At 44.2% G+C, this 26,403-nt stretch overlaps 1 protein-coding gene across 2 annotated transcripts in view; it reads left to right on the forward strand.

Moving 5' to 3' along the window:
* igsf21a (immunoglobin superfamily, member 21a) overlaps positions 1–26,403 on the forward strand; it is a 148,542-nt gene that overhangs the window by 64,276 nt on the left and 57,863 nt on the right. For both annotated transcript variants that reach the window (XM_019879522.1, XM_019879523.1), the window contains exon 3: positions 22,254–22,375. In XM_019879522.1, coding sequence (XP_019735081.1) covers positions 22,254–22,375 — 122 coding nt within the window. The remainder of the gene's footprint in view (positions 1–22,253; positions 22,376–26,403) is intronic.

Below are 26,403 nucleotides of genomic sequence, written 5' to 3' on the forward strand. Positions count from 1 at the left end.
AGTGATTCCGATCATTGCGTCCCCCCCCCCAAGGATCTCGCAGAGGCAGATAAGCAGCCTGTTTTACACGGACTATAATGAAGCACTTCATGTCAACAAAACAGGAGACGAGGCCTCCTTTTCATCGGTAAATGCTACCAGCAGCAAGGGGAGCGGTCGCGGACCACTAATGGATGCCGTTGACGTGAAAATGGGATGCTTTCTTGTCTGTGCCGCCCGACGTAAATAATGTCTTCTTTGTTCGCGCCATCTCCGAGTACAAAGCACGCACGTCCCCTCTGACTAATGAACGAGCCTCATGAGACCATTCGACTTTCCCGAATGATGCCTTTGCTGTTAATATTCACAACATATTTTCATCAGTTTACTCAAGATTCGAATGAGAAATCATCAACACAAAGCATTGCATGAACACGTTATCACACAGCAAAAAAATTGTCGAATTGAATTTTTATTTCAAGCGGTTGCACAAGGTCAAAATCATCTGCATCAGATCCATTTTTTTGAAGTAGACTACACATCTACTGGATCCAGATTATTTTATTCTGTGCAATCACTTCACGAAATAACAAAAATAAAAAAACATTCAGGTGAAATTGTGAAAACCTGAAACATTCTGCCACTTTTGTGTAGATGGCATCGGAAAAATAAAAATGATAATTTCGCATTGCCAATGTGTGTTCTGATCAGAGCTCCTTTGGGCCGTTCACACAAAATAGTTTCGGCGTGCACATGAAGTAGCGCTGATTCCTTATCGGACAAGAGGGTAAACAAATCGAGCGCACCGTCTCTGATTCTCTTTCACACTGACCTAACCAGTGCCTTCAAAAACCCACAAATGATTGCGTTTGACGTTTTTTATTCTATACCAACTTTTAAGTAGTGATGTGACAAAGATTTTTCATTTTGTATACATCCACCGGTAACCATGAACCCTCCCAGATCGTTGCAGTTGCTGGACAATAAAATCGATCCCGGTTCGTAGCTCCGCCGGTAAAGCAAGCTGGCTCTCAAAAGCCTGTTCATGTGTCTCCCGGTGATCATGATTCCTTGCAACGCCAAGCTTTTCATGATGTCCTTGTAACTCATCCCGAGCCTAAAATAAAACTCGATCACGCAGTCCCTGACCATTATGTAGCTTTCCTTCGACCTTTTCAACAGAAGGTGCGTTCGATTTTCTCATTCAGGTGACCGGCGAGGAGCCACGGCCAACTTGGTGCGCACCCTCCAACGACGTAATGCGCACTTTCTATTTTATGCACACAATGTAGTCGTCCATGCGCACAAAGTCGTAGTTCGTGCTCACAAAGTAGTTTCTCGTGCGTACATAATAGTTACAGCGAGTGCACAAATTAAGTTTTTTTTTTCTCTTCCAAATGTCATACCCGGCGCTCCGTAGAATACTGATGACCACCCAGAGGATTTTCATGAATTAATCACCTCTGCTGCATTGTTGTTCTTTTTTTCTTTTTTTTTAAGCTGTCTTCTTCCAAATTTATAATCCTCAAACCAGAATCATCCCGGCTTTCAAAAATCCATTCTTATTAACACAGAAGGATCAAACAGAAAAGTGATTACTTGGTGATTAGGAGTGGATCAGAGCACTCTTTCTGGCATTTGCAGTGGATGTGGACGTCATCTCCATGCCAGATGAGATTTGGAACGCTCTTCCCATGGTTAGGTTTTTTTTTTTCTTTTCTTTTTAGGATCCGAGTACCAGGCAGTGCGAAGACCCGCTTGCTATGTTCAGCTATGTTATTCTTCAGATGAATGAATCACCTTTTTGTGAACCTCAGTGACACAGTTTGTGGACGAACTCAACGGTGATGGGATCCCACAAACGTGGACGCAAATAAAATCCGACAAAGGTCAAACAGATGTCGCTGGGGACAAAAAGCCAAGAAAACAAAACATGAACAGAAAGCGCTTGCCAAAAGGCAAGGTCACAGCCAAACCTGAAAATGAAATAGCAAGAGTCCAAACACGCGTAACCAAAATCAGCAAAAATCTCTGCAACAAAAAACATTTGCAAAACGAGAACGAAACAGGCAGGAGCAACGAGGAAGATGAGCAAGAAGGTCTGGGAAATGACACGAAAGGCAGCACAGCGAGCAAAGCTCAATAGTCCGACAAACAACGAGACAGACGGGGCGGACGTCTGGCTGATAAATCACGGATTACTGTAGTTTCAAGCAAAAAAAAAAAACAACAAAAAACTAAAACATGCCAACGATTCTAATGCGACTTCAGAACAAATTCAACAATAGCCCCGTGTTGGTTTCATTTCAGCTTTCTGAAGACACGACACCAATATAAATCGAAAAGCGGCTTTTGTTTGATAAAAACAACCCCCCGGAGCGAGAGTTGAGAGTGATTTAGGACACCCCCGCTTCGCATGCTGGTGGCGTAACTCCCAACCAGCGCGAAGCGTTGTAGGGTTTTTTTTTTTTTTTTCCTGGAAACGGTGGACTATTTACCTTTTATTACCCAAATGCACAACACGAAATGGCACCGTAATGTCTGCGCGTTCAAGGGCATCAGCTGGCGGCCCCACAACGCACGCGCTGGGAGGGACAACTTTGCTATCTGGGCTCTGATCGCTTATCAGCGGCGAGTAAAGAGCGGCAGTTAATTAGCATCGATTAGGCAACGCACGACAGAACGTCAGTCAACGGAGAGAGTGAATATTTGAATCAACTTGATATTGTTTGACTGTCTGCTGGTCTTGGAAAATCCTGATTTGCGAAAATTTGTGAAGCACGGTTCCTTCGATATTCCCAAATGTCTGAGGGATAACCCCCCCACCCCCCTCCCTCATCTTTGTTTTCATCTTTGTTGTTGTTGTTGCAGCTTCTCATGCTATTGAGAAATGATTGGGGGCTAAGCTGCCCCTCTACAAAAGCACACGCTTGATTCTCTTCACGCATCAAAACACACTCTCCACTCTTTGCACTGACACTGTGCTTTGTGGCACCCATAGGAGTCGATTAATACAATAACAATATGATCCATATCTTTCTCGCCAAATCCCTGAGCATGCTTCTGCTTGACAGCGTAATGGCCATTTTTTAAACCAAGACTCTTGGTTCAAGGGGTGACAGTGAAAAGGGCGAAAAATGTCGCCATTTTGGCCAATCACATTCCGGTAGCAGGGAAATTTTTGATTGGTATCGTTTTCACCACGCGTTGGATCTTCATGCGCCTGGAAACTGAGCGTCTTGCCCCTTTATTACAGTCGTCTGGACAGCATACGTTGAACAACTGTGACATCAGCTCGATGAAAGTGTTGAGTGAAACTAGAATAGACGAATTTAAAACATGCATTAGCTTCTTGTAACCAAATAAATACAACGCAAATTGTCCCGTGTCAAACAACAGAAATAAATACAGCTCTGTGTGTGACAAGAGATTTTGCGATCTTTTCACATGCTAATTAGATCGTTCGCAGTAATTGAGCGGCATCGCTACGTTTGTACACGGTGCTCCGAGCTAGCAAGTTTCAGGGACAAAATAACAAAAGCGATCTCCGAAACAGATCTCAAAATACCTCCAAACACAATCAAACTATGGAAAAGGAATGTAACACAGCAGGAGCAGTTAAAATGACCACAGTCAGGCAGGCTTTCTGCAGCGACACGTCCAACGAAAAAAAAACGTATGCTACCCACAATGCATTGCGAATGCTAACTACCTTTTTTCAGAATAAAATACGTTAAACAAACGCTGACGGGATGGAGAATATTTTCAACACAATTTTCCTCTTGCGTGGAATAACATGAACGATGACGTTTCAAATCATGAAATGTTCTGAACCCCTTTTTTTCTTTCTTCGACATTTTTACTGTGGGCGGAACAATAAATGGGAATGATGCGTTCATTTTTACATGAAAGCGGTTGTTGATCGTTTGTTTTTTGCTCCGTTGTCTCAGCAAGCGCCGCAGTACGTCGCCGTCTTTTCGCTGTAACGGGAGCGTGTCGGTGAACAAAGAGCAAGCAAGCAAGCGGCGCCGAGGAACTTTCTTGAAATGGATGTTAACCACTCATCGCAAATGGCCGCTTGTCAAGAAAAAAAACCCTTTGCGCTACGACTTGTCGGTTTGTGACACACACACTCAAGCCCAAATGCTTTTCAAATGGGACAGTGTTTGGAGAAGGCTTTTTACCAAGCAAGACTCACAATCTCCCATCAGAGGCGGAATGGCTGTCACAGCCACTTGTGTGTTGCCGGTCATTTTCAACGGGAACGCTTTCGAGGTTTTTTTTGAGAGTTGATGCGTTTGTTCGCATTTCTCCCCCCTCTGACACAAATTATCTTGGAGTTCAAAAGGTGTCGATGTGTTTTTTGCATGATTAATTTCTTGTACGGGGCACACACATCATTTCCCATTGACTCTTATAAAATGTTTGCAATGGATAGGAGGACCAAGGTGGCGCGTCATATTCCAGCGCACCCAGCCGGCCAACGTCTCACCTTGATCCGTCTCTCTGCTTTGCAGCACATCAGTGGTGAAGCGTTCTGTGTTCAGCGGCAACGTCAACAACTGAAGCTACCATAGCAGCGAGTTCATGAGCGATAATGGGTGCAGACATGCTTGAGGATGGATGTGAAATGAGTTTGTGTCACTTCAGATTTCATTCAAATGGTTGCAAAGTCAAACATAATTGGAGTTTAAAGCGTCACGTGAGTCGTCAGTAAATCTCCCCGAGCTATTTTGAAGGATTCCGGAACAACTAGGCTTAATAGCTCCCAAAACTGGGTCTTGATTTCATGTTAAATCACGCAAAGACAATTCCATTCCAGATGAAAAGCACAACACGACCCAAACTGCCGCGCAATCCCGAGGAATGCGCGACCCTTTCACTAATCACACTAATAATGGCGAGAAGGTCCACTGGCACTGGAAGAACCGGCGCAGTTGTGCAGCCAAGAAAAAAAAACAATTAGCAAGCAGCCTCTCCTCCCCAGTGAATTTAATGCGAGTGCAGAGAGAGAGCTTTTCTAATAGATTTTTTGCCCGTGTAAAATGAGACGCTGACCTCGAGGTCCGAGACTCTTAACTGCATCAGAGGGGCGGTCCCCCGCGGGGAGGGGGAAGGGGGCAACGGATATTCATCCAGGACATCCTTCGCACGACTGCTATGCGTCACATCGCAAAATTGCTCCTCGTGGTCATGAAGGCTTGAGCGCCTCCGAGGGATCCGGATTGGATCGCTGTCGTCGAGTCGTCGAGTTCCCTTTTTTTTTCTTTTCTTTTTTGACAAAAGCATGGCGAGGGCCCGCAGACGCCGGCGGGAGGCTCTGCGCTGTTCATGACTTTCAGCTTGTCACGTAGTTACTTATGTTTATGCCAGTCAGGGCTAAATGAATGGCGCGAGGTCACCGCCCTCCTCATCCACCGGGGGACTTTGCACAAGTGCACTTGTTCTGTCAACCGATGAGCGATGCGGACACCTCGCTTCAAGCAAACGGGAAACGTTGAAATCACTCAGTGCTGCCGTCAACACTTCATTTCCAACCCCTGATGACTCTTCCACAAGTACACAGCGTTCGCCATCTATTAGGGATGTAACGAAAGCCCGTTTGAATCGGAAAATTGGTTCGGGTCGAGGAGATTTGGGTGCGCCGAATTGAACCAAATGGAATTGTTCCACCTTAAAATGCGCCATCCTTGAATCGCAGACAGAGACAAGGCCATTATTTACAGTACTGACAAGTTCATTGACGGTGTAAAATGTCAGCAGGAATCTCATTGCGAGACGTCCTGGCACACCGAGCCGGCCGCACCACATCCAATCGAATGTTACTCTCCGTTGAACTGAATGGAAACGAATTGTTCCACTTTAAAAATGAACCATCCTTGAATCGCATCGCATGTACCCATGGATCGAGATAGGTATGGAATCGTCTTTTACATGAGATATGCCCCCTAGTGGCCCATATAGGTATCACTACCGCTGGATGTAACAAATAGATGCACTTATATACAAGGCGTTCCATGAGTCTGGGTCACTTTTTGTTCCCTTTTATCTCAATAACTGCCGAAAAACATTCCAAGAAATTAATGCAAAGCACCTTTCACGCAAAAAGTAAAAGCATTGATTGTGACGTAACAATGGCCTGACAAGACCATTGCAGCAGCAAAAGTGAAGATTTCACCTTTGAAGCCAAACCCGTTTTATCTTGCTACCCTTGCCAGATATTCACTTTTTATTTATTTATTTAGTTATTTTTTTAATGGCCTTTGCAGGCTTTCAAGAGCATTCAAAGCTACAGATGGTGCAATTCAAGTCTGATGGTCCATTGTTTCACACAAGAACCCTCAAAAGTCGAAAAGTCACAATGTGGTACAAAATAGGCTTTTCAGTCCAAAAAAAAAGGGAAATAAATGTTGTCAAAGTCTAACAAAACGATCACAGGAGATGTCAGCCAAACTCCAGCAGTTGTTTTCAAGATTTCTCGTGACGGTGCCGCAGTGGTGAGTGGTCAGCACCAACAAGTGCTTCGAGACTAGCCTGAACACGATCAGAACCGCTGGCATATATTTACAACTTCAATGCTAATATTCTATCTTCATTTGTGTTGATTTGATGGTCGTGGTCCATTCGCTTGACTTGTGCGTAGGCGGCGTGAGATCGGTTCCCACTCAGTGACGGTGTGAATGTGGGTGCGAATGGTTGTTTGTCTCGAGATCTGCCCTGCAACTGACTGGCGACCAGTTCAGGGTGTCGTCTGCCCAAAGTCAGCTGGGATAGACTCCAGCATGCACCCCCCACTCCCCTCCTCTTGGTTTATGTGGGTGTTCAGCCTCTCTGTGTTGCTCGTATGTTAATCTAATCTGCCCAGGGCCTTCAGAACCAATCTTGCCGAGCTGTGTAACTTAACTCCAGTACATTAGCATTGGGACAGCTTCTGTAAAAGTGTCTGGAAAATGACAATGAATGTCTTGGATGACCTGGGGGGGGTGGAAAAAAATGGATGCTAGTTTGTCAAGCATTTTTCTTATGCCTACACATAAAATCCACATTTGGGCCGTGAAAATAAACACACTTAAAAGACTCCCTGAAATAAATCTCCTCTGCACCATATTTGATGATGTTATAGCGCAACACGCTGTTTTCCCACGATCGATACGGCTGAATGGGAAGTCGCAAACCATTCCAAACAACGTAACTTGAAGGTCACACAGAAACAACGAATTGTAAATATCGATACAAAACTGCTGTAAACACAAGGGGCATGTATCATAGGACGCAGTAGCTAAATATCGTGCTTGATGTATGATATATGAACGTCGCTTTGAGGCGCCCTAGTTAAGATAAAAGCATTTTGTTTGCGTCTTGATTTCGAACGGCGGCAACACAATTGACTCTGGAGTCCTCCACGTTGCCGAGGAGAAAATGCCGCTTTGTATGTCAGCGACAAGGGTTGCATTTCTCTTATGAAATATAAATGTGGCGTCTGGAGCTATTTTTATTTCACATGTAACTGCTGCGACTGTTCATTCTGAATCCCAACGCGGCGCTGTTTGTTTTGGAAGGTATTCTGGTCTCCAGACTTTATCACGGAGCTATAAATTGCTGTTCTGATGATAAATGTCAAGCGCATTTGCTTTCAAGGGCTGGAAGGACGAGCGCCGCTCTATTTCATGTCATTGATGAACTTTTCCGAGTCCTCTGAAACCTGCAAGATATTCATTGTCGATTGCGCTGTCAGCGACGTCAACCACCGTTTTTTTGGCATATGTAACACGGAATATGCATTTTTTTTCCCCATTTTTAAAGTTTAGGCAGTGTATGGTTCCAAAAACGTCTGCTTTCAGGAAAAAGACTGACGCGCCAATGAAACGGCCGTTATATACGAGGGCACTTCTTCAAACGTACGTGAAAGGCTGTAAAAGCAAAAATCACATCGTCCATTTTTACAAGTGCAAAAAGAAGGCGCAATAAAAGCACTCTACGTCAAATAAGTTTCACTGATTTGCATTTTGATTTGTGGCATTAGCGGTAATTTGCGAATAAAGTCGCTTGCACAGGCTGAGCCGTGTTATCAAAGCAACAGTTGAGTGAGCATCACCCAACCTGCAATGTGTACACAAGTTGAAAGCAGATTAAAAAACATGTTCCAAGGCCCACCACGGTGTGGCTTGTTTTTGTTTTGTTGCATCTTTTAATTCCTCTTTTAAGAAGAGTGCATTGATTCCAAAACTTTTATCAGCTTTGTGTCTCAGCAAACCCTTTGACACCTGACGTCCACTACGTTGAGTGTGAGTATTTCGGAATTGGTATATTTCCCCAAGAGGTGGGCTACGGCTACATGATTGGACAAGCGTCCTTGACTTGTTGCCCAAGTCTCGAAATTAAATAATCCATAGAATTAGCATCTTCTGTTCTCCTCTTGTAAAGAAGCCAAAAGAAGAGCAAGCGTTAAGTTGAAAGGGCAGGGCTCCAAGCAGCGCCCATGCGGCAGAGTTGCAGATCTGGCATTTAAAGTGTCTTGTTTACGGTTCTAATTACGCCATTCAAATGGACACATAAAAGGCCCGGCCGGCTAGGCAGAAAAGCAGTCGCAATTTACGGCGTCAGATAAATCTGTCGCTGGGCTTTCGCAATGCATCCTTCGAAAGGCGCGCGGGTATCTCTGAGGCAGGACGTTTCCTCAGTATTATCGGAGGCGGGAAGGCGCTCAAACGTAGAGCTCAAATTAATTCCGAGGATAAATAGAGTTGGTTTAGCGGAGACGCTAGCGATACACTGATAAAGCGAATTGTAAAGTGACCGAGATGCGCCGATAGGCTTCTGACTGCGGGCGCTTGCTAGCATCCCCGGCGAGAAGACAGAAATGTGATCGGATCCTTTTACGTCCACCTCGAGTGAAATCCGTTCACTTTCACAACATTAGGTTCACCTGCGCATGTTGACGCAAGTGCCATGCTCATTATCCTGCCGTTACAAAAAATAGTTATGTTCAATTTTGATTGACATTGTACATTTTAGTGTATTCGTTGTTAATCAGGATTATATACAATACTAATATCGGATATAAAGGGGAATGGGGAAAAAGTTTTTGGGAGGCGGGGGGGGGGCGTTCTCTTCATTAATTTGTGAGTGCTTAACCCAGGTCAATGAACCAATGGAAATCCCTTGACGTTTCTGTCAGGGTTTGGCAGACTAAGGACCCAAGCGCAGGGAAAAAGGAGAAGCAAGGCAGCAGTGCAGGATGCGTTTAAACAAGAAAAGGAATGCATTTCCAAAAACGAAATGGCAAACATGGCTCAGGAAAAATCTAAACACGAAGATGAGTAAAGTCAAACAAAACCCACACAAACACCACCACCACCACCACCACCACAAGACACAGGACGGCACTTCAACAGAACCGCAAAGAATGAACCGACAAAGAGAGCATGAAACCGGGGAGCTTAAAAACAAGCAAACTGATGAGACAACAAGGAACAGCTGGTCAAGACACAAGTGGCAGAGGGAGCCGATTGGTACACACCAGGGACCGGTTTGACGAGCAGGATGAGACAAAAGCTACAACAAATCGAAACAAGGAAAATCCACATCATGGCCGCTTTTGCAAGGAGAAATTTTTGATATGTGTTATATTATGAATATTCTGAAACCTCCATTTTAGCCGAAATTAATGTAATGTTCAAACTTTTCGGCCAGTTGACACATTGTGGCATTATGTAGACCAGGGCTGGGCAACCGATGGTGTGCTGAGGGCCCCACTTTGAGTGTTTTTTTTTTTTTTTTTTTTTTTTTTTTTCCCCCCCCGCAAAAAATGCTAATGAACATTAATTATATGTTCCCTATGGAAAAACGGATAAAAAATGTGTTTGTGTGTGTGTGTTGCCCAGTCAATTATCTGGCCTGGCACCAAGCATCTTTCAGGTGGGGGCAATACCCGCCGGGATCCCCTTCTATCTCTGCCAGTGTTTCTAAATAGGGCATAAACATACAAAGACTTCGAGCTGTTTATTTCGTTATGTTAGCAAACAATTCCAGCACCAATTTATAGTGTTGACCGCATTGTAAAGCGCACCCCCTCATTCTGGTCATCGAAACACAAGCCGGTATAACGTTTCCTTTCAAATGGTTTATTCTCTTGAAGATGTGAGAACAAAAGGCATCCTTGGAGAAGGGAAGAAAAAAGAAATCTGAAATATTCTCCTCCCTCTGCCTCTGTTCTCAGAACTCAGTGCCACATAAGCAGCTTAAAATACGCTTAATAATTGTTGAAACGTTTTTCTTAGTCATTCATAAACCTTTGTGAACACTTTTTAACAATGAATGTAAGCCCGCCATTTGGCAAGCAGTAGCTAATGAGCTTCTATTATCGGCAGATCGGCGTCTAATTGTTTATTGAGGCTTTCTAGCGCGTTCACAAACTAATCTGCGACTAACTTGTAGCGGTGACCTCATTGTTAAGCGCATTCCTATTTCTTCTCGGTGTGGCCCTAAATCGCCTCCGCGCGAGCCATTTCGACGTTTCCTTTCAGATGCTTTGTCCTCTTGCAGATGTGAGAACAAAAGGCAATGGAGAGTGAGCTTGAGGAGGGGCGCGCTACCTTACAAGGTGCTTTGTGCCGAGCAGGTGAGCAGTCATATATCAGGGGCACACGCAAGTCCATCTGAAAGATCACCGCAAAGACGAAGTGTCCCGGGGAAGGACGAACACGCCACATCAAATGGGCAGATCGTCTCCCAAGTCATGTCCCGTTAGCCGTCGTGTCCAAACAACTCATTAAGGCCGCGCGCGGTCTCCAAATGAGGAGAGATGCAATGCCGGGGCACATCGCTGCCACCTGGGGCACCCCATGCCCTCATTTCAAGCACTCAAATGTTCTCCACGCCAATGGTTCTCAAACTTGGTGCATCACGTTGCGCCCGGGAAAAGACGTAGCTGCCATCATGATGACGAACAGGAAAATTAGTGGGCCCAAGTGTTCAGCAGGAAAACACAAAGCGGTTCTTTTCCCAAAAAAAATCATCATCATTTCATATCATTAAAAGCCACTGTAGCATCGTGCGAAGTGTGAACATGAACATTGCGATTAAGTATGTATTTGGGGAAAAAAAAGTACCATGGTGCTTTGCAATTCTAAGTACCTAATTGACGCATTTTTCGAGAAATGAAGCGTCATTTGGACAATTTTTGCTTTGACTTGTGATTAAAAATAGTGAAAAAAAAGTCTTCAAGCAATCGACTCTACTCCTATCTGATTTTGCCTGTCAAAGTAAACATAAAACAAAGAGAATGGCGCTTTGTGTATTGAACAACCACATACAGAAAGTCTGCGAGCCTCATGCTCACACAAAAAGGGAAATGCCATTGACGGACTAATAAATAGCATCTATTAAAGACTGTCTAATTAAATTTTGAGAGCTAGACTTTTATGGATGGAAGATTTTCTTGAATAAGTCATGATTGACTTCAAACAAGGCCGCAATTTGTTCACTGATGATTGCACATTTTGCTTCATTTTCAGCAAGTGCAATACATAGCGATGTGCAATTTTCATACTTTTTTTTCCCCACAAACTACCCATTACATGTGGAGGAAGGGCTCAATTAAAAGAGATTTGCAGTCCATGACAAACTGTTTCATTCCATATAATACATTGCGAAGTGTGTTTGGATGTGTTGACGCCGTGTGCGTCATAAACCGTATTGTAAAGCCGCGGAACAAAGGCTGAGTTGTACGTCTGACATTTAACAACGTTTTCTTCGCACAGAAGAGCGCAGCGCCCGAGTCACCCTTGAAACAGTTATTTGGAGTTAATTATGTGAGCCCGCGTCTGCCTCCCCAATTTACATCAAGCATGTCTTATTAAAAATGGAAAAGGGCCCATGCCACATTAAGGATTTGAGAATTTTACTCGAGCATGAAATGAGCCCAACGCCGAGTGTCGCACGGACAGAAATGCCAAGACCAACGAAATAAAAAAAACCCTCAAACAAACCACACACACACACACACACACACACACACACACACAAAGAGATTCCTTGGATTTACTTGAAAGATTCCAGTTTTAACCATAATCAGTGTCATTCTGTCGACACTTTTTCAAGCAACACAGGTGCAAAGTCATCAAATTTTCATGAGAAAATTACAAAAGCATAGAGTGAAATCATGGCAGCCTTTGGATGCATGGAACGAAAAGTAAATGTTTGAAGGCAAGAAATCTATTAGTTTTAAGCCACATGACACCCATTCAGAGTAGAAGTTCTTTTTTGGGGGGGTGGGGTGGGGTTATATTTATTATATGAATAGTCGTGGGGTCAAGCAACATTGTTAGACGGACATTTACTTGAACTTGTGTATCGTGTGCTCAAGGATGTCCAGACTATTGACATATTTTCTTTTTAGTCAGTGTGGTCAAGCTCAATATCGAGGCTAACAGTTACATTTCACTCCACTGATTTAATGTCACTCGAATGTTGGTGTCAAATACCGTATCATGTCTTAGATTTTTAAAATTTTTTTTATTACATTTCTTTTTCATGAAGAGTCATGTGTACAGTTACATTTGTTTTAATATAGTCTGTGGCTTTTAGTGCCATATCTACATTTCAACCTCATCCCATATTCTTTATCCTCAAAAAAATGCAGCAACTTCAATATTTTCCCAAGGGTAAATTCAATCATCCCGAGGATGATTGCATTTACCTTTTTCCACCTTTAAAGAACTTTTTCCTTTCAGATGACATTTGTCTGAGGATTGTCCTAGTGATAAATATCCCCGCACTGTGAACAAAAAAGACACTTTATCATCATAAACTCACTCATACAATTTCAAAAAGTGGGGGAAATGGTCTATTTTAGCATGGCGATGCACTCCCCAGCTGCTTCATGATGAATGGCTCGAAGAGCACTCCTTGGGTATCCGTCAAACAGCACTTGCAAGTTGCGGCTGTGGGATAAAGGATGCAAGGAAGAAAAAGGCGAAGTGTGTGTTAAGACCTTCTGCATCTATCTATCTATCTATCTATCTATCTATCTATCTATCTATCTATCTATCTATCTATCTATCTATCTATCTATCTATCTATCTATCTATCTATCTATCTATCTATCTATCTATCTATCTATCTATCTATCTATCTATCTGTCACTCGATAACAAGATATGGCGAGTGGCGCGCTAAGTGCGAACAGAACCCCCCTAGACTCGTGTGCATCCAAGCTAGCATCCTGTCACTCGATACCAAGATATGGCGAGTGGCGGGCTAAGTACGAACAAAACCCCCCTAGACTCGTGTGCATCCAAGCTAGCATCTAATGCTAAACAAAGGGCTTAAAAGACTATTTATTGGCACGTTGTTACTGATTTACTTTTTATTTTTTTGTCATTTGGGTGGAAATTAGCCTATGCTGTGTGTGTAAAAATCCACTATTCACTATGCTAGCTAGCTCGCTAGCTTGTTTACACAGTATTTTTGTATGGTCTGTGACATAAGCACATGAAGGTACCCTGCTAAAAGTTCACTTATAAGCTTTGGAAAGCTCTTAGCTAGAATCTAACTGTACCCTCCAATTAAAACACATTTTCTCTTTGGTGTTTACACAGTCTAAAACGTCATAAATAAAGGACGTTTGGAGTAAATGAGCCTTGAGAGGCTGGAAGGGGCTCTAAATGTCCTCGTTTGACCGTGAAGTGCGGTCGCGGCGGCTAAAGGTGAAGCCCGGCTGCTGGAGCCCGCAGGCCAAACAGGTGAAAGAAGAGTGACTCATGCAGTAGAGGCATGCTTAATAAACACAGCACACATGCAAGGAGCTCTGTGAATAATGACTATAAACAAGGAGCAGGCGTTATTCAATTACATCTTGGTCAAACAGGCTCGATGCACTTTTCTGTATATTTGTGAGACCAAGGTATTTATTTCTGCTCTATTTTTCTGGTACAGTATCACCAAGAGCAAGCTGCTGCAGCTGATCCCAAAACTGTCTTTTGTCTTTTGACTTGGCGAAGCAGCATGTGGCTCAATACTCTGTCTGTCTCTCTAGCTATTCATCTGTCCGTCTAGCTTCCCTTCATTTTCATCTTTCTTCTATCCATCTGTCTTATACCTTCCCCCGATCAATGCACCTCATACCGTACCATACCACTTTCTGTTTTGGCAATACTCCTAAAACATTCATACCAGCAATACCTCGGGACTTTCAGCGAGGAACAAAGGCAGTGGCGCACAGGGAAACTCCGTCTTTGTTGCCAAATGGGTTTAATAACGCACAGACAACAACGCCGTGCTAACGAGAACTTTATTCGTTGTAGGATACAACACATCTGAACATCGTAACACTTGTGTAGCTTTGGGACATGGAAAGCGACACTTTTGGCTGTGTGGGTGTGCCAAAATAATGCTTCGCTTTTTGAGCTTGGCCACCATGTCCCCATCTTACAATTCACCATTCTACGGAATACAAGATGTGACCGTTGTTGAAGAGGAACAGGCACAGGACTTCAACTAATTACAACACAAACAGTTATAATTACAATGCGCATTTATTTGAAATGCCTGTCAGTTGTTTTCTCCATCTATACATCTGCAGTTTTTCTTCAATTTCTACAGATTTTCCTTTAAATTTCAGGTTTTCAAAATAAAATAAAATTTAAAAAAAAACCCAAAGGGATATTTTCCGGCTTCAATAATAACAGTTTTTATGTCAAATAATGAAAATGTCTGTATACCCGGGGACGATTTATGTTCTTGTCAGTACACTGCCAGATACTCTCTGCCCTATAAATACAGTTGAGTTGAGAGAGAGTTTGTTGGCAACTGTTATAACTCCCCATCAAAGCAAGAACACTTCTCTGCCTTTAACGATCTCCCGTTGGAACATGGGAAGTATCCGTGGTCAAAGGTTATGTTGTAATTTGTCCGGTTCCAACATGATTTTGCTCACAGCAGTGAGGTAAGCAAGTGTTTGGGGTCGTCAAAGTGAGGAAAAAATGTTGCGATCGACGATGAGTCATGAAAACGGCTGATGTGTTTTCCTAATCCTCTTCGTCAGGTGATAGAATCCTCAGTCACAAAACAGTTATTGATTCGTCAAACAGATTAAGGACCAAGAGGTTGGCGTCGCATCTCATTGATCCCATGATCATCCCCGATTGGGTTTCCATAATATGTGGCTGATTGGCTGAAATGAAAACTCATTTCAGGGTGAAACTTTGCTGGATCAAGTGTGTTCATTTACTTCCCTTTTTAAAGAAATTCTATACTCAAGCAACAATCATCTTGGCAGCTAATTAATGAGCTGAAGTTCTTAAAGTGGTTCTCATTGACACACAAAGAAGCCTGGAACAACTTGGCAATTTTCTATTGTTTGCTAATTGGGGTTGCAGTGACTCAGCAGGGCTGCGACTCTGGGATGGAGTCTGGCACCGCTGGAAACAGATTCACTTTTGCAGCGGCCAAACGATTAGGGACACCTGCACAGCCTGGGATTTATTCAAAAAAATATTTAATGTTGTAGTTTGCAATGGCCCATCATACTGAGAGTTTCTTATCACCGGAAACTATTGCAACAAATTGAAACGACAATTTCATCAGCAATGTTTGGACGTCAACGCTGTGCTCCACCCACATTATAAAGTACAGACGAAAACAAAACAAACCCAAAACAAAACACAATTTCAAAATCGCCCATCGGTCTCGGATTGTGTCTGCTTCTGATTGTGTCTGAATGAGGCAAATTCTAATCTCCAGTAGGAGTTGGTACGAGCCCTGCAATTTGTAGGAAACCAAAATGGGTGACCGATACAAGTGCACCCAATTTTGTGTTGATCGGTGAAATTAGTTTTGGGAGCAATTTTTTTTCTAACTTCCCCAGGGGGATAATAAATAGTAATGCACAACTGAAGCTTCGTGAAGTACTTGTGATAGTTTTTGACTCCTCTTGGTTTAAAGATGTGGTGGAATTTTAAACAATTTATTTAAACCAAGCGCACCATCTAGAGGAGTCAAAAAATATCACAACTGCTTCATGAAGCTTCGTTTTCCCATCACCAATAAAAAACATAGTCATTCCAATCTTGCTCAATTAATAGTGCTCTCATTTTATCAGAGTGCAGTTCTGCAATACTGTACGTGACGCCGGTACACACCAAACCGAAAGGGAAAAAAAACCCCAAAAAAAACCACATATAAATGCTAGTACAATAGGCCCAGATCACCCATGCGTTCTCTGCAAAGATCTGAATATGTAAACTATCTCGAGGTGTGCCTAATGTGGCGGCCTGTGCATGCTGCAATGCACAGCCGCCGACCTAGTTTGCTGCTATCATCACCTCCTCACTGCTGACAGCCACGTCTCACTCACAATGGCTGCTATAATAAGCGCGCCTGCATGTCTCCGACGGCGTTCAGTAACACGCTTGCATAACAGCTAAATGCCAGAGTGATACCTCAGTGGTGCCCCCCCCGCCCCGCCACACACACATAGCCTCTCTCCTCGCCTTGGTGGCACACTTTCCAACAGGGCCTGGCCCTAATCTGCGCATGTCATCTGGCAGCTCCACGCGACCGCCAACTGTAACCTGTTTTATGTCCTAATATCACATTGGAAAAATGGCAAAAAGATGAGTGCGTACGTCACCCAGAACAGAGACAAGATTCAACCTGTGGCGGTCAGACAAACAAACTCTCGTTATCCATGTCAGTCGTTGGACAGTAAAACGAGAAACTGTCCAAAGGTGAAATAAAACAGAAAGCGTCACCGCGCAAGTCCGATTAAAGAATGACTCTTGCCGAGGCTGCAAATTCTTTTGGAATAAGTGTGGCCCAAAAAAAAGCCACAGGGAAAAAAACAAAATGAAAACGTACGTGCGGAGATAATCCTTTGACATGCTACTGTATTTCGTCTGCTTTATTAGCCCTTTTAGCCCGCACCACTTTGCTTTCTGTCTGGTCTCTTGTATATCACAGCGTTTTGCGCCTCGTAAAAGCGCCCAGGGCAAATTCCTTCCGCGGAGCACTTTAGCGCCGCATCACATCCTGCCGAGAGATTTTCCGCTTGGTACCAATCGCACAGAAGACATGACTGGGCATTGATATCCCCAGTGACTAATAGCCCACCGTCCTCCATCAACTAAATACAGAATATACTGCATCGAAGGAAAACAATTTGACCCGATCGATATCGAAACCAAAAAGCTTGCAATAAGCCCCATTCCCCCGTTTTATATTTGCTGTAAAACCACTCCTGTCTTCTGTGATTATTGCAATAAAGCGCTTTTTCTTTTTCTTGCAGAATACTGTCCGGTGCATCTCGGGACCCGCCGCTTTTTGACTCAGCACTGCTTATATTTAAACAATCACGTTCAATATTTATTGAACATGAGGTGAAGAGGCTTCGTTATGATAAACTTTCTATATTGCCGTTTTATTTTGAATGTGCAAGTTGAGACACGCTCATCTCACCCATGATGTTCCAAAAAAAAAAAAAAATCTCCATAGTAGTCACAGATCATTATTTGGCAAGTGTTCTGCCGTCCCCTTAAGCGGCTCCAACTGGCATCATTATTTGGCAAGTCGTTGGACAGCTGTTACCTCATAAATCCAAACTGGTTTACTCATGTCTTTATGAAGTCCGATTATGATGTCGTATGTCCTCTGTCTTAACAACACATTCATCCAGAATTTTTAAAGACCTCATAAAGGTGAAGCAAAAGCGTGGGGTGTGTGTGGTATTGATGGTGTAGCTTGCCGCACGCGATGTGTGCAAAGAGAGAGCGAAAAGTGTGGGCCGTTGCACCCTTTCAGCCCAGAAAAGTGAGGGTCTTGAAAGACACGCCGGCACGGAAAGCGCAGGTCTTCCCGTGAAGTGGTTCGGGATCTTGGCGAAACTCCGGCCAAAACTCTCTTGACCACTGTGGTCTAATTTTATCCGATATGGAGATGACACGGTGTGGGTGATTATAAAGCGAGAAAACCAGGCCTGATCTCACTGCCTGACTCCACATCTTGCGAGGAAGGTCTGCGTTATTGTGAGTAATTCCACCGCTTGATTCATTCCTCGCTTGCGCGCGTGGCAATTATGGCCATTTTGCAAAAAGACAATGGCTCCCTTTGCGGCTCGCCACCCTTTACCCCCACTCCCCCCCCCCCTCATCTGTTTCAAAAAGACACTTAATGTGATAATAACATTAGGCAAATTAGCGTGGATAGGACAAAAAAGTAGCAAGCTGGTTCATGACAAAGCTCTCATCATCTTCTTTGTTGCGGCGTGTCGCAGGCTGCTTATGAGGTGCTCAATAGGAATAAATCTCATTAAGACCGTTTTTTGGTTTAATAATTATTATAAGAGGAAAGCAGCTTCATTGACATTCAAGACTAGATTTAGAGATCACAAAGAAAATGCGCAAAAAGTGGAATTTCATACTTAATGATGAGATTCCCTCATGCTTATCAAAGAGAGTTGCAAAGTGGGGGCCTCTTTAGTCATCATCGGCATAGTTGTGCTTTGCTATTCGAAAATTCACCGTTTCTGCATTTTTGTTTTTCCTTCCTGCAGCTATTCACCGAAAAAGACACCTGTTTGCGTAGAATTTGTGCTTTCTAAAACAGCTCATGATGCTGCCAAAGTGTAAAGGAACGATGTTGAAGTGAGACATCTCAATTCTGAGATGAGCCTTGTATCATGGGGAGGAGCTAAGTTTAGACTGCGTTCATGGATGGATGGAATGGATGTTAGTGGAAGTCACGGAGAGTCATTGTGGTGCATTTCCCTTAAAATCAAATCATTTGAAAACCATTTATAGTCGTGCCTTGAGGTATGCGTGACCTGACAATACAAAACAACGTAGATGGGCCGGCCAATAACAACGCATGTCTAAAGATGATATAACGACACTCGCGGGCATATATTCTTTATCCTCAGCGAAGAACCACCAATATTACTGCGACTTGCCGAGGAGTTTTGACCGACTCCGCGTATTTTGGTACCGTAAACCGTAACTGCACTGTTTTATGCTGCCCCCAGGTGGCACACCAGAAGGAGTTGCAATGTCCGGCATGTGTATATATATAACTCATAAAAATAAAATGACTCGATATGAGCTTGGCCCATATCCCCTCTCCGCGAAAAGCAGTGGATTACTCAACCATATAAGGCCTTGCTGCGGTGTTGTGACCTGCGGTGATGATGCAGGAATTCAGATGGAATCTCTCGCAGTCGGCCCGTGGCGAATGAGCCCGAATGTCCTCTCGTGGCCGCTGCCGCCGCCGCCGCTGCTGCAGCTTGAAATAGCACGTGGCCAGACTGCCAGTGGGAGGAGGGTTTGGGTTAACCACCCACGGTCAGCAAGTACGTGTGGCATCAACGGCCAAGCCGCTCTCCCGCGTCTGCAGAGAGCTCTCGTGCAGGCAATGCAGCTGCCCCATTGTTAGCTACCCGTCTGTGGCACCCTCTCACCTGCGAATGCGCGATCCAGCGGGGAGAAGGCGATGCGACTCTTTAATGCTGCTGTGTGTTGGAGAGGTACTATGCATTGTGTGCACGCCGTGGCCTAGATTCGACTCGACAATCGCGGGGAAGCATTCCCCTCCTCGTCTGATGCTACTTTACTGCAATCAGATGCTATTCATCATCCCCAAACGCCCTCCCACTCGAATTTCCTCCCACTTCCACACACACACACACACACACACACACATCCCAATCTGGAACCTCTTTGCAAGCAATTGGGCAGCAGGGCATACACAGACGCTTTCTTTGGCATGTATCAGTCAGGAGGAGTTGAGAGGGGGCTCTTCATTTCATTCCATTTTCTGGCCATCCATTCCCGACATTCTTTCGGGGTCATTGGTGAGCGGGAGCCGATCGTAGCTGATTGTGGGCGAGAGGGTGAGGTACACCTTGGTTTCATCGTCGGGGTTCATTTTCGCCTATGGAGGAGTCCGAGTCCGCAATGAACGGGCATGTTTCTGAATTGTGGGAGGAACCCTGAGTCCCGGGAGAAAAAGCCACACAAACATGGGGAGCAGCGCTGAGGTGTCAGAGCTCCCGGTGTGACGCGCTAAGCCACGCCCCCTTCAAAAGCACACATCAATTAACAAACATTCCATTTTGTGCAGGTGTGACTTTAGTCTTTTAAAATCCTGTTTATTTTATTGATGTATTTCTTGATGACATGCTTGTCTATTTTTTTCGACTATTTTATGATCAGTGCAATTTCATATTTTCGGTGGGGTGCCAGAAAGGATTCTTGGCATCGTAATGAATATCAGCAGGGAAAATCCCTTTGTTAAAATAAGGCGAGGATATCGTTAATGACCTACTTAGGTGAACATATGAACTTCGGAACGTATTAAGTGTAATTGGTGGTGGACCCATTTTCTCCCCCTTTGTGCCCAACTCAAAGCCTCTGTTATTGCTACCTTCGCTAAGCACCCGCTTCTATTTCTGAGACTGACAAAAGTGTCACTCGGTGCTATTTTGCCCCGGTGCCATTTGACAGCTCACGCAGGTGAACAAGCATTCGCAGACAGTGTCAGAGAAGGGACGGATGTGACTTTCGCTCGCCTCCTGTCGAACTGAGCGCGTGTACCAGCACACCCGCTCAAATGACCAAAAACTTGAGAGCAAATGGGATTTTTGGAAATAGCCGTGTGTGTGTGCACGAGCCTCCTGACCAAAGCTGAGCTCATTGTGGATTTGTACTGCTTTGCACACCATAATTAGTGTTCCGCTGGATGTAGAAAATTTTCATATTACTCTTTGTAGGGTTGTAGTTCACCACTGATTAGGAAAATAGCTACAACGATAAGCACAAATTCAGGATGTTCCATGGTCACGTCTGCCCATTTCCAGACAAAGCAGCTTTGCAGATCCGCCGTCCATTTGTTTTTTTCAAACATGACAAATAGATGAAGATGAAATGTAGCATATATCCATTACTAACCCATTATGTACAGTGTGTCTCTTTACCGCTCAAGGACATTGTAATCTCGAAGATGCTACATAATCATCATCTTACTTACACAGGTTCATTAATAGACGGCAGACAGATACAAAAAGACTGATGCCGAACTGTATTTCTAAGAAGTCAGAGCAGACTGAAATACATCCACAAGTCCATTAATGTCGAGGCTGGCGTGATGTTGCAACACCATTTTTTTTTTTTTTTTTTTTTTGCTTTCAATGTTCGGACGTATTCTGCCATCCTGTCCTTTGAATGGTTTTAAAAGCAGCGAGACGAACAAACTAAAAAAGATGACGTGATTGCAGTTCATTTCATATGTTTGCTTCAAAGATCGAATCCGAAATGAATTACGCGATGATGTAACATGTCGGTGTTACGCAGTCCTGTTTGTTAATGACTTGCCCCAAACTAAATGACTCGGCGACTTGCTTTAACTTTGAGGGTCGGACTGGAATCTTTCATGAGTCTCCGTCCCATCTCTTGTCATTTCCGTCCACGTTCCTACTTTCGGTTGTTTCGGCACTGTTGCCCGCTAAGCGCTTAGTCGACGGAATAATTGTTTGCGCTTGTAAATACCATTTGGCTTTGTCTTTGTGTGTACACTATAATGCCTCATCAAGAAACGCCTTGACGTTCTTTTAACCGAGAGAGGCGGATTGGCTTGATGTGAAGAATACTTTCTAAACTAGAAAAAAAAAAAAGCAAAGGGGGCTTGCTTCCGGGCCCACCAAACAATTTCCTTCTTCAAAGCGGCATTAGCGGCTCCGTTAAAATCCTGTCAACCTTTTTTCCCCCCCTTTATGGCAGCTTGAGGCCTTCGCGCAAGAGAAGAAATCACTGTCATTCACATGCTAAGTGACTTTTGCAATCCTGTGGATATTGGAGGAAGGAAAGAACTACTCATTCATCGCTCTGCCCGAGAAAGAAGAAGAAGAAAAAAAAAAAAGAAAAAGATGAGAACAGCGTTTTTTGAATATGCTCCTCCGAAAGCCATTATTTGTGCCGAACGCAACACTGTCAATGCTTCCCGTGTCATGAAGCTTCAACCGTGTACGCGCCGGAGAGACTCCCAGATGTGATCCCAAAAAAGCAGCTGTTCAACGGCTTTGCTCGGAGCTCTACAGGCTTATCATTCCGGCACATTAATCAATGAGGCAATTACACGTCTCTCCTCCACCGCGGGGCCCGCCGACAACAGGTTGCGCGTCGGCAGAGCTCAAGGTGCGAAAAGGTTGGCCCCGTCCCATCCATCAACAGATGAATCACGAGCGTCCTCTCTCTCTCTCCTTTTTTTTTTTCCACCCTCGCTTCGCAGGTCACAGACGGAGGCACCATCAAGCAGAAAATCTTCACCTACGACGCCATGTTCAATACCAACTACTCTCACATGGAGGACTACCGCAGGCGCGAGGACCTCGTGTACCAGTCAACTGTTCGGTGAGTCTTACTCAACCTCGCGGGGGTTGCTTCACTTTTTATGAGACAGAAATCGAATCATCTGCTTGATGCCCAAAAAAGAAAAAAAATGGCAGTTTAACTGAACCGAGGTAAAACTTCATGCGGAACGAGACATGTCCGAATATGGAAAAGCGTTTTGAGGGATATCCTTCATGCGCGGCGATGAAATGAAAGCTGATGAAATGAAATAGACAATAAAGTGGCCCTTTCATCCTTCCATTTTGATGCATGCGGGCCTCAAACGAAAAAAAAACAAGTTTGGACAGCCCTTATGGAAACACAAAGGAAGCCAAAACACCAGGTATGGGCGGATAAAACATTTGCTGACACAAATGCCGCATTTTGGAGTCTTGTTCATTGCGATGCGCGAGGTCAGTTTGACTTCAACCGACTCTCAACCCACCTGATGTGAGGCTGCATTCCGTGGGCTGCAGTGAATACATTTGCATTAAAAAAAAGCGAGAATGAGCCATATAAGAAAGTTGTTTCACGTCGGAACCATGTCCTGGTACTGATCGGCTTGCCAACCTGAAATTCCATCATTAATGAGGGCATTGCGCTTGGGTAAACACTAATTAGCCACTCTGTTCAGGATAGAGGGTTCAGTCTTCAGGAATTAGCAAACATCTGGCCCCCGTGTTCTCTTCGTGATACTTAAATCCCTGTTAAGGTCCACATTGCATATTTATGAACAGATTTCGATGTGAGTCGGTGCGAGTTGAAGGAAGACAAAGTGGGAGTGATTTCCTTGGAAACATCTTTCAGGATTGTCTCGGGCTTCAGCACAATGGCTGACATCTATCTGCCTGAATGTCTTTGTCGTCTTGAGTTGCAGCTGCTTTGGGCTCCCGCCTTCGACCGATCGGGTCAATAAGGCGGCTCGGACCGGACGTCGAACCGATGGCTTTGTTTTGAATCCGGCACGCTTTTGGAACAATACCAGTCATCATTGTGTTTTCCATCTCCCATCCGGCTCGTGTTCACGTCGCTCTCGTCGTGCGTTGCTCCTGTTTATCTGGCTTTGTACACCCGACCCCCCCCCCCCTACTCTTGTTTGGTGCGGCTGCCCAACTGAGGATGATTTATCTGGACAAGCCTACTATCCCTTTGGGAGGGTAGCATCATTACAGCGGGAACACACGCATGCACACACACACACACACACACACACACACATTCACGACAAACTGGAAAGAAGTCGGATTTAAAAATGAACATGCAGATAGAAACTAGGCCGCGCTGACCTTTACTCATATTTTGATCAGCGCAGTTGGCCTGCGTGGTCAGCTCGGGACAGTCTCCTTCCGCGGCGTCTTGTACACAAGTATTGATGATTATAAAAAATGATTCGGCCCCCTAACCGCTGACCACTCTAAAATGCCAGTTAATTGCTGTTGTAAAATGTCTTTTGACCTCTACATACACAGAACCAGGGCTTAGTTTAGCATCGGAATTTGGGCATTTCACGAAATATTTTTTATCTAATCTGGAGGAAAACGAACAAAACAGGGAACGGGATGGTTATCTTTTTAAAGACCCTGTAAAGTCAATTCAGAGATTTGCCTTTATGACTAATCAGGATGTAGTACTCACCTAAAAGTGTTTTTCAGCTTTCCTGATTTTTTTTTTTTCTTACACGGCGCCCAGTGACACACTTGAGCATCTAGCGTGCAGGAACGGGGCCGTCGAGGACCGGAATTCGAGACCCCTGCTTTGCCGCTTTAGAGAGGCTTTTTGTCGGCCGCGATTGGGCGCGTGACATGGAGAAAAAGCCGGTTTAAAGTCAGACATAAGAGCCAGCGGTGTGCACTGGGCAGAGTCTCACTTAATCCTTGTGCGTTGACTTTTTTTAACAACACATCGGAAAAAAGGCTCCAAACTGGAACGGTGGCTTTGAGGTGTAATATCAAAGTCATTTCTGAATATTTTTTTTCTTGCGACCACTCAAAAATGTTCAGTGGCGTCAGACCTATCCATACATATATAGTTTCTATTTACTTATTTAGGTTGGTGCCCTCTATGGACAATAAAAGCAATGAAAAGCAGTATTGTGCTATGGGTAAAAGTAACTATCATTTGCATATACATAAAAATAAAACCTTCAATTTGGAATATTCAATATGGACAAGTTAGCGCCTTCAACATGTTCATAAATCATGAAGATCTATTTTTGTTTGTTTGTCAATACTCCCATTATGGGATGTTTTAGGACAGAAGGGTTAAGAGCGCCTTGTGGTGAGTCTGTAGCTACACTGACTCTCGGTGAGCTTGTATTTCTTTCTTTTGAGAGCACTTGAGACCAAATTAATCGTGCACGGGTGATTGCTCACGACATACAAATTCATGAACATCATTCCCACTCAAAATGTTGCTTTTGATTAAGCCATGCCTGCAGATTGGAAATCAATCTCAACGTTTTCATAAAGCAAAGGGCTTCCTCCAGATTAGCTTTTTTTTCCTCATTTAAAAAAAAAAAAAAAAAAAAAAAGAACAATAATGGAGGTCATTGTGGCTGCTCGACAGCGATGAAATAATTAAACGACTTCCGACGTGACACAGGTATGGACTTCATGCGACATTGCTCGCCATCACTTTGCTCCGACAGCCACGACACAAAATCTTTCAAAGCGGGGAAAAGCAGCTGTGGATTTGTTTCTCTCTGTTGAAGTGCCAAGGCCCCGATTAGTCGTTGCGAACAAACATTACAGCGCTCTTGCGGGGAGCTGATGACACTCAAAGCGTGGAGGACCTCTTGTGCTCAACCTCAGATTATGACACAGGAAGTCCACGTGGCTCGTATAGGCGCGACGGGCATCGCTTCCACAGCTTTTACGTGTTTGGTTTTACACGCCAAAGTGGCAATTTGAAAACGGCTCTTCGCCATTTGCGTTTTTTTCTCCCCCGCAGGTGTGCACCATTCTCTCTCCTTGAACAAATAACTCGGTGATAAAATACAACAAACTGTAGCCAACCAGGAAACTTCACATACACTTTGGAAAAATGATTTCAACTCGCCAGAAGATGAGTTGCAGTGGACCGCGTGAATGTTTGGCCGGAGCAGATGTCAGATCCACTTCTTGTCCCTTTGAAATGAAAGTCCACCATGCGCTCGTCCATCCACTTTCTCACGTTCACGCCTCTGAGAGTACAGGAAGAAGATGCTTTGGGAAAGCAGGAGGAAACCATGGTACCGTGAGACAGTAAGAAAGAAAAAAAAAAAACCCGCAAGCAAGAGGAAAAAAAAGCCGGATTTTCACCCCAGGCCTTAAGACACTGAGGCAGGTGTGCAGACGTCTTTGTCACCATGCCTCCCCTAGGGGGGGCTCATTAAACGGATTCTCCCAATTTGTTGTGATTGTGTATACATGCTTGTGTGCCGTTTGATTGAATTATAATTGATGAGGCACCGACACATTTTTACAGCATTGGCAAACGTTACGAATGTTTGTGTCATGTTTGTCCTCCTACAGAAACCATATCAAAAGCAAAAATATATTTCCCTAACCCATCTATTTTCTATTTTCAAACATTTTGGAAAAGCTCCAGCAGGGAGCCACTAGGGCGGCGCGAAAGAGCCAGAGCGACCCCCGCCTTAACCCGATCCTAACCCTAGCACTTTTTCCGCGGTTTATGCGTACTTTCATTTGGAACAGGACTTGGGCTGTGACTGTTTCACAAGATCATAGACCAGTCAAAAGACTAAATTGGGTAGGCTAGGACTGCGATTGGTGCCCTTATAAGAGTTTTTTCCCCCCCCCCCATCTCCACATTCATTCTCGTTGTGTAAACGTGTATCTGAGCAGCGGGATTGAATTAGGATTCACAAGGCAAAGGAATCACTGGAAAGTCTGTATTATGATCCCCCCCCCCACCCCAACCCCCACCCCTCTTTCCAATAATTCCTCCTCTGTTTTATCACCGAGCACGTTCCCCCTTGCATTCATGCAGGATTTGAATCTGTGAATGTGCCGCTTAGGCTAGCAAACAAGAGAGCCGCGGCTTTGCGG

The sequence above is a fragment of the Hippocampus comes genome, unplaced genomic scaffold (assembly GCF_001891065.2).
Source record: "Hippocampus comes isolate QL1 unplaced genomic scaffold, H_comes_QL1_v1.1 scaffold44, whole genome shotgun sequence".
Lineage (NCBI taxonomy): Eukaryota > Metazoa > Chordata > Actinopteri > Syngnathiformes > Syngnathidae > Hippocampus > Hippocampus comes.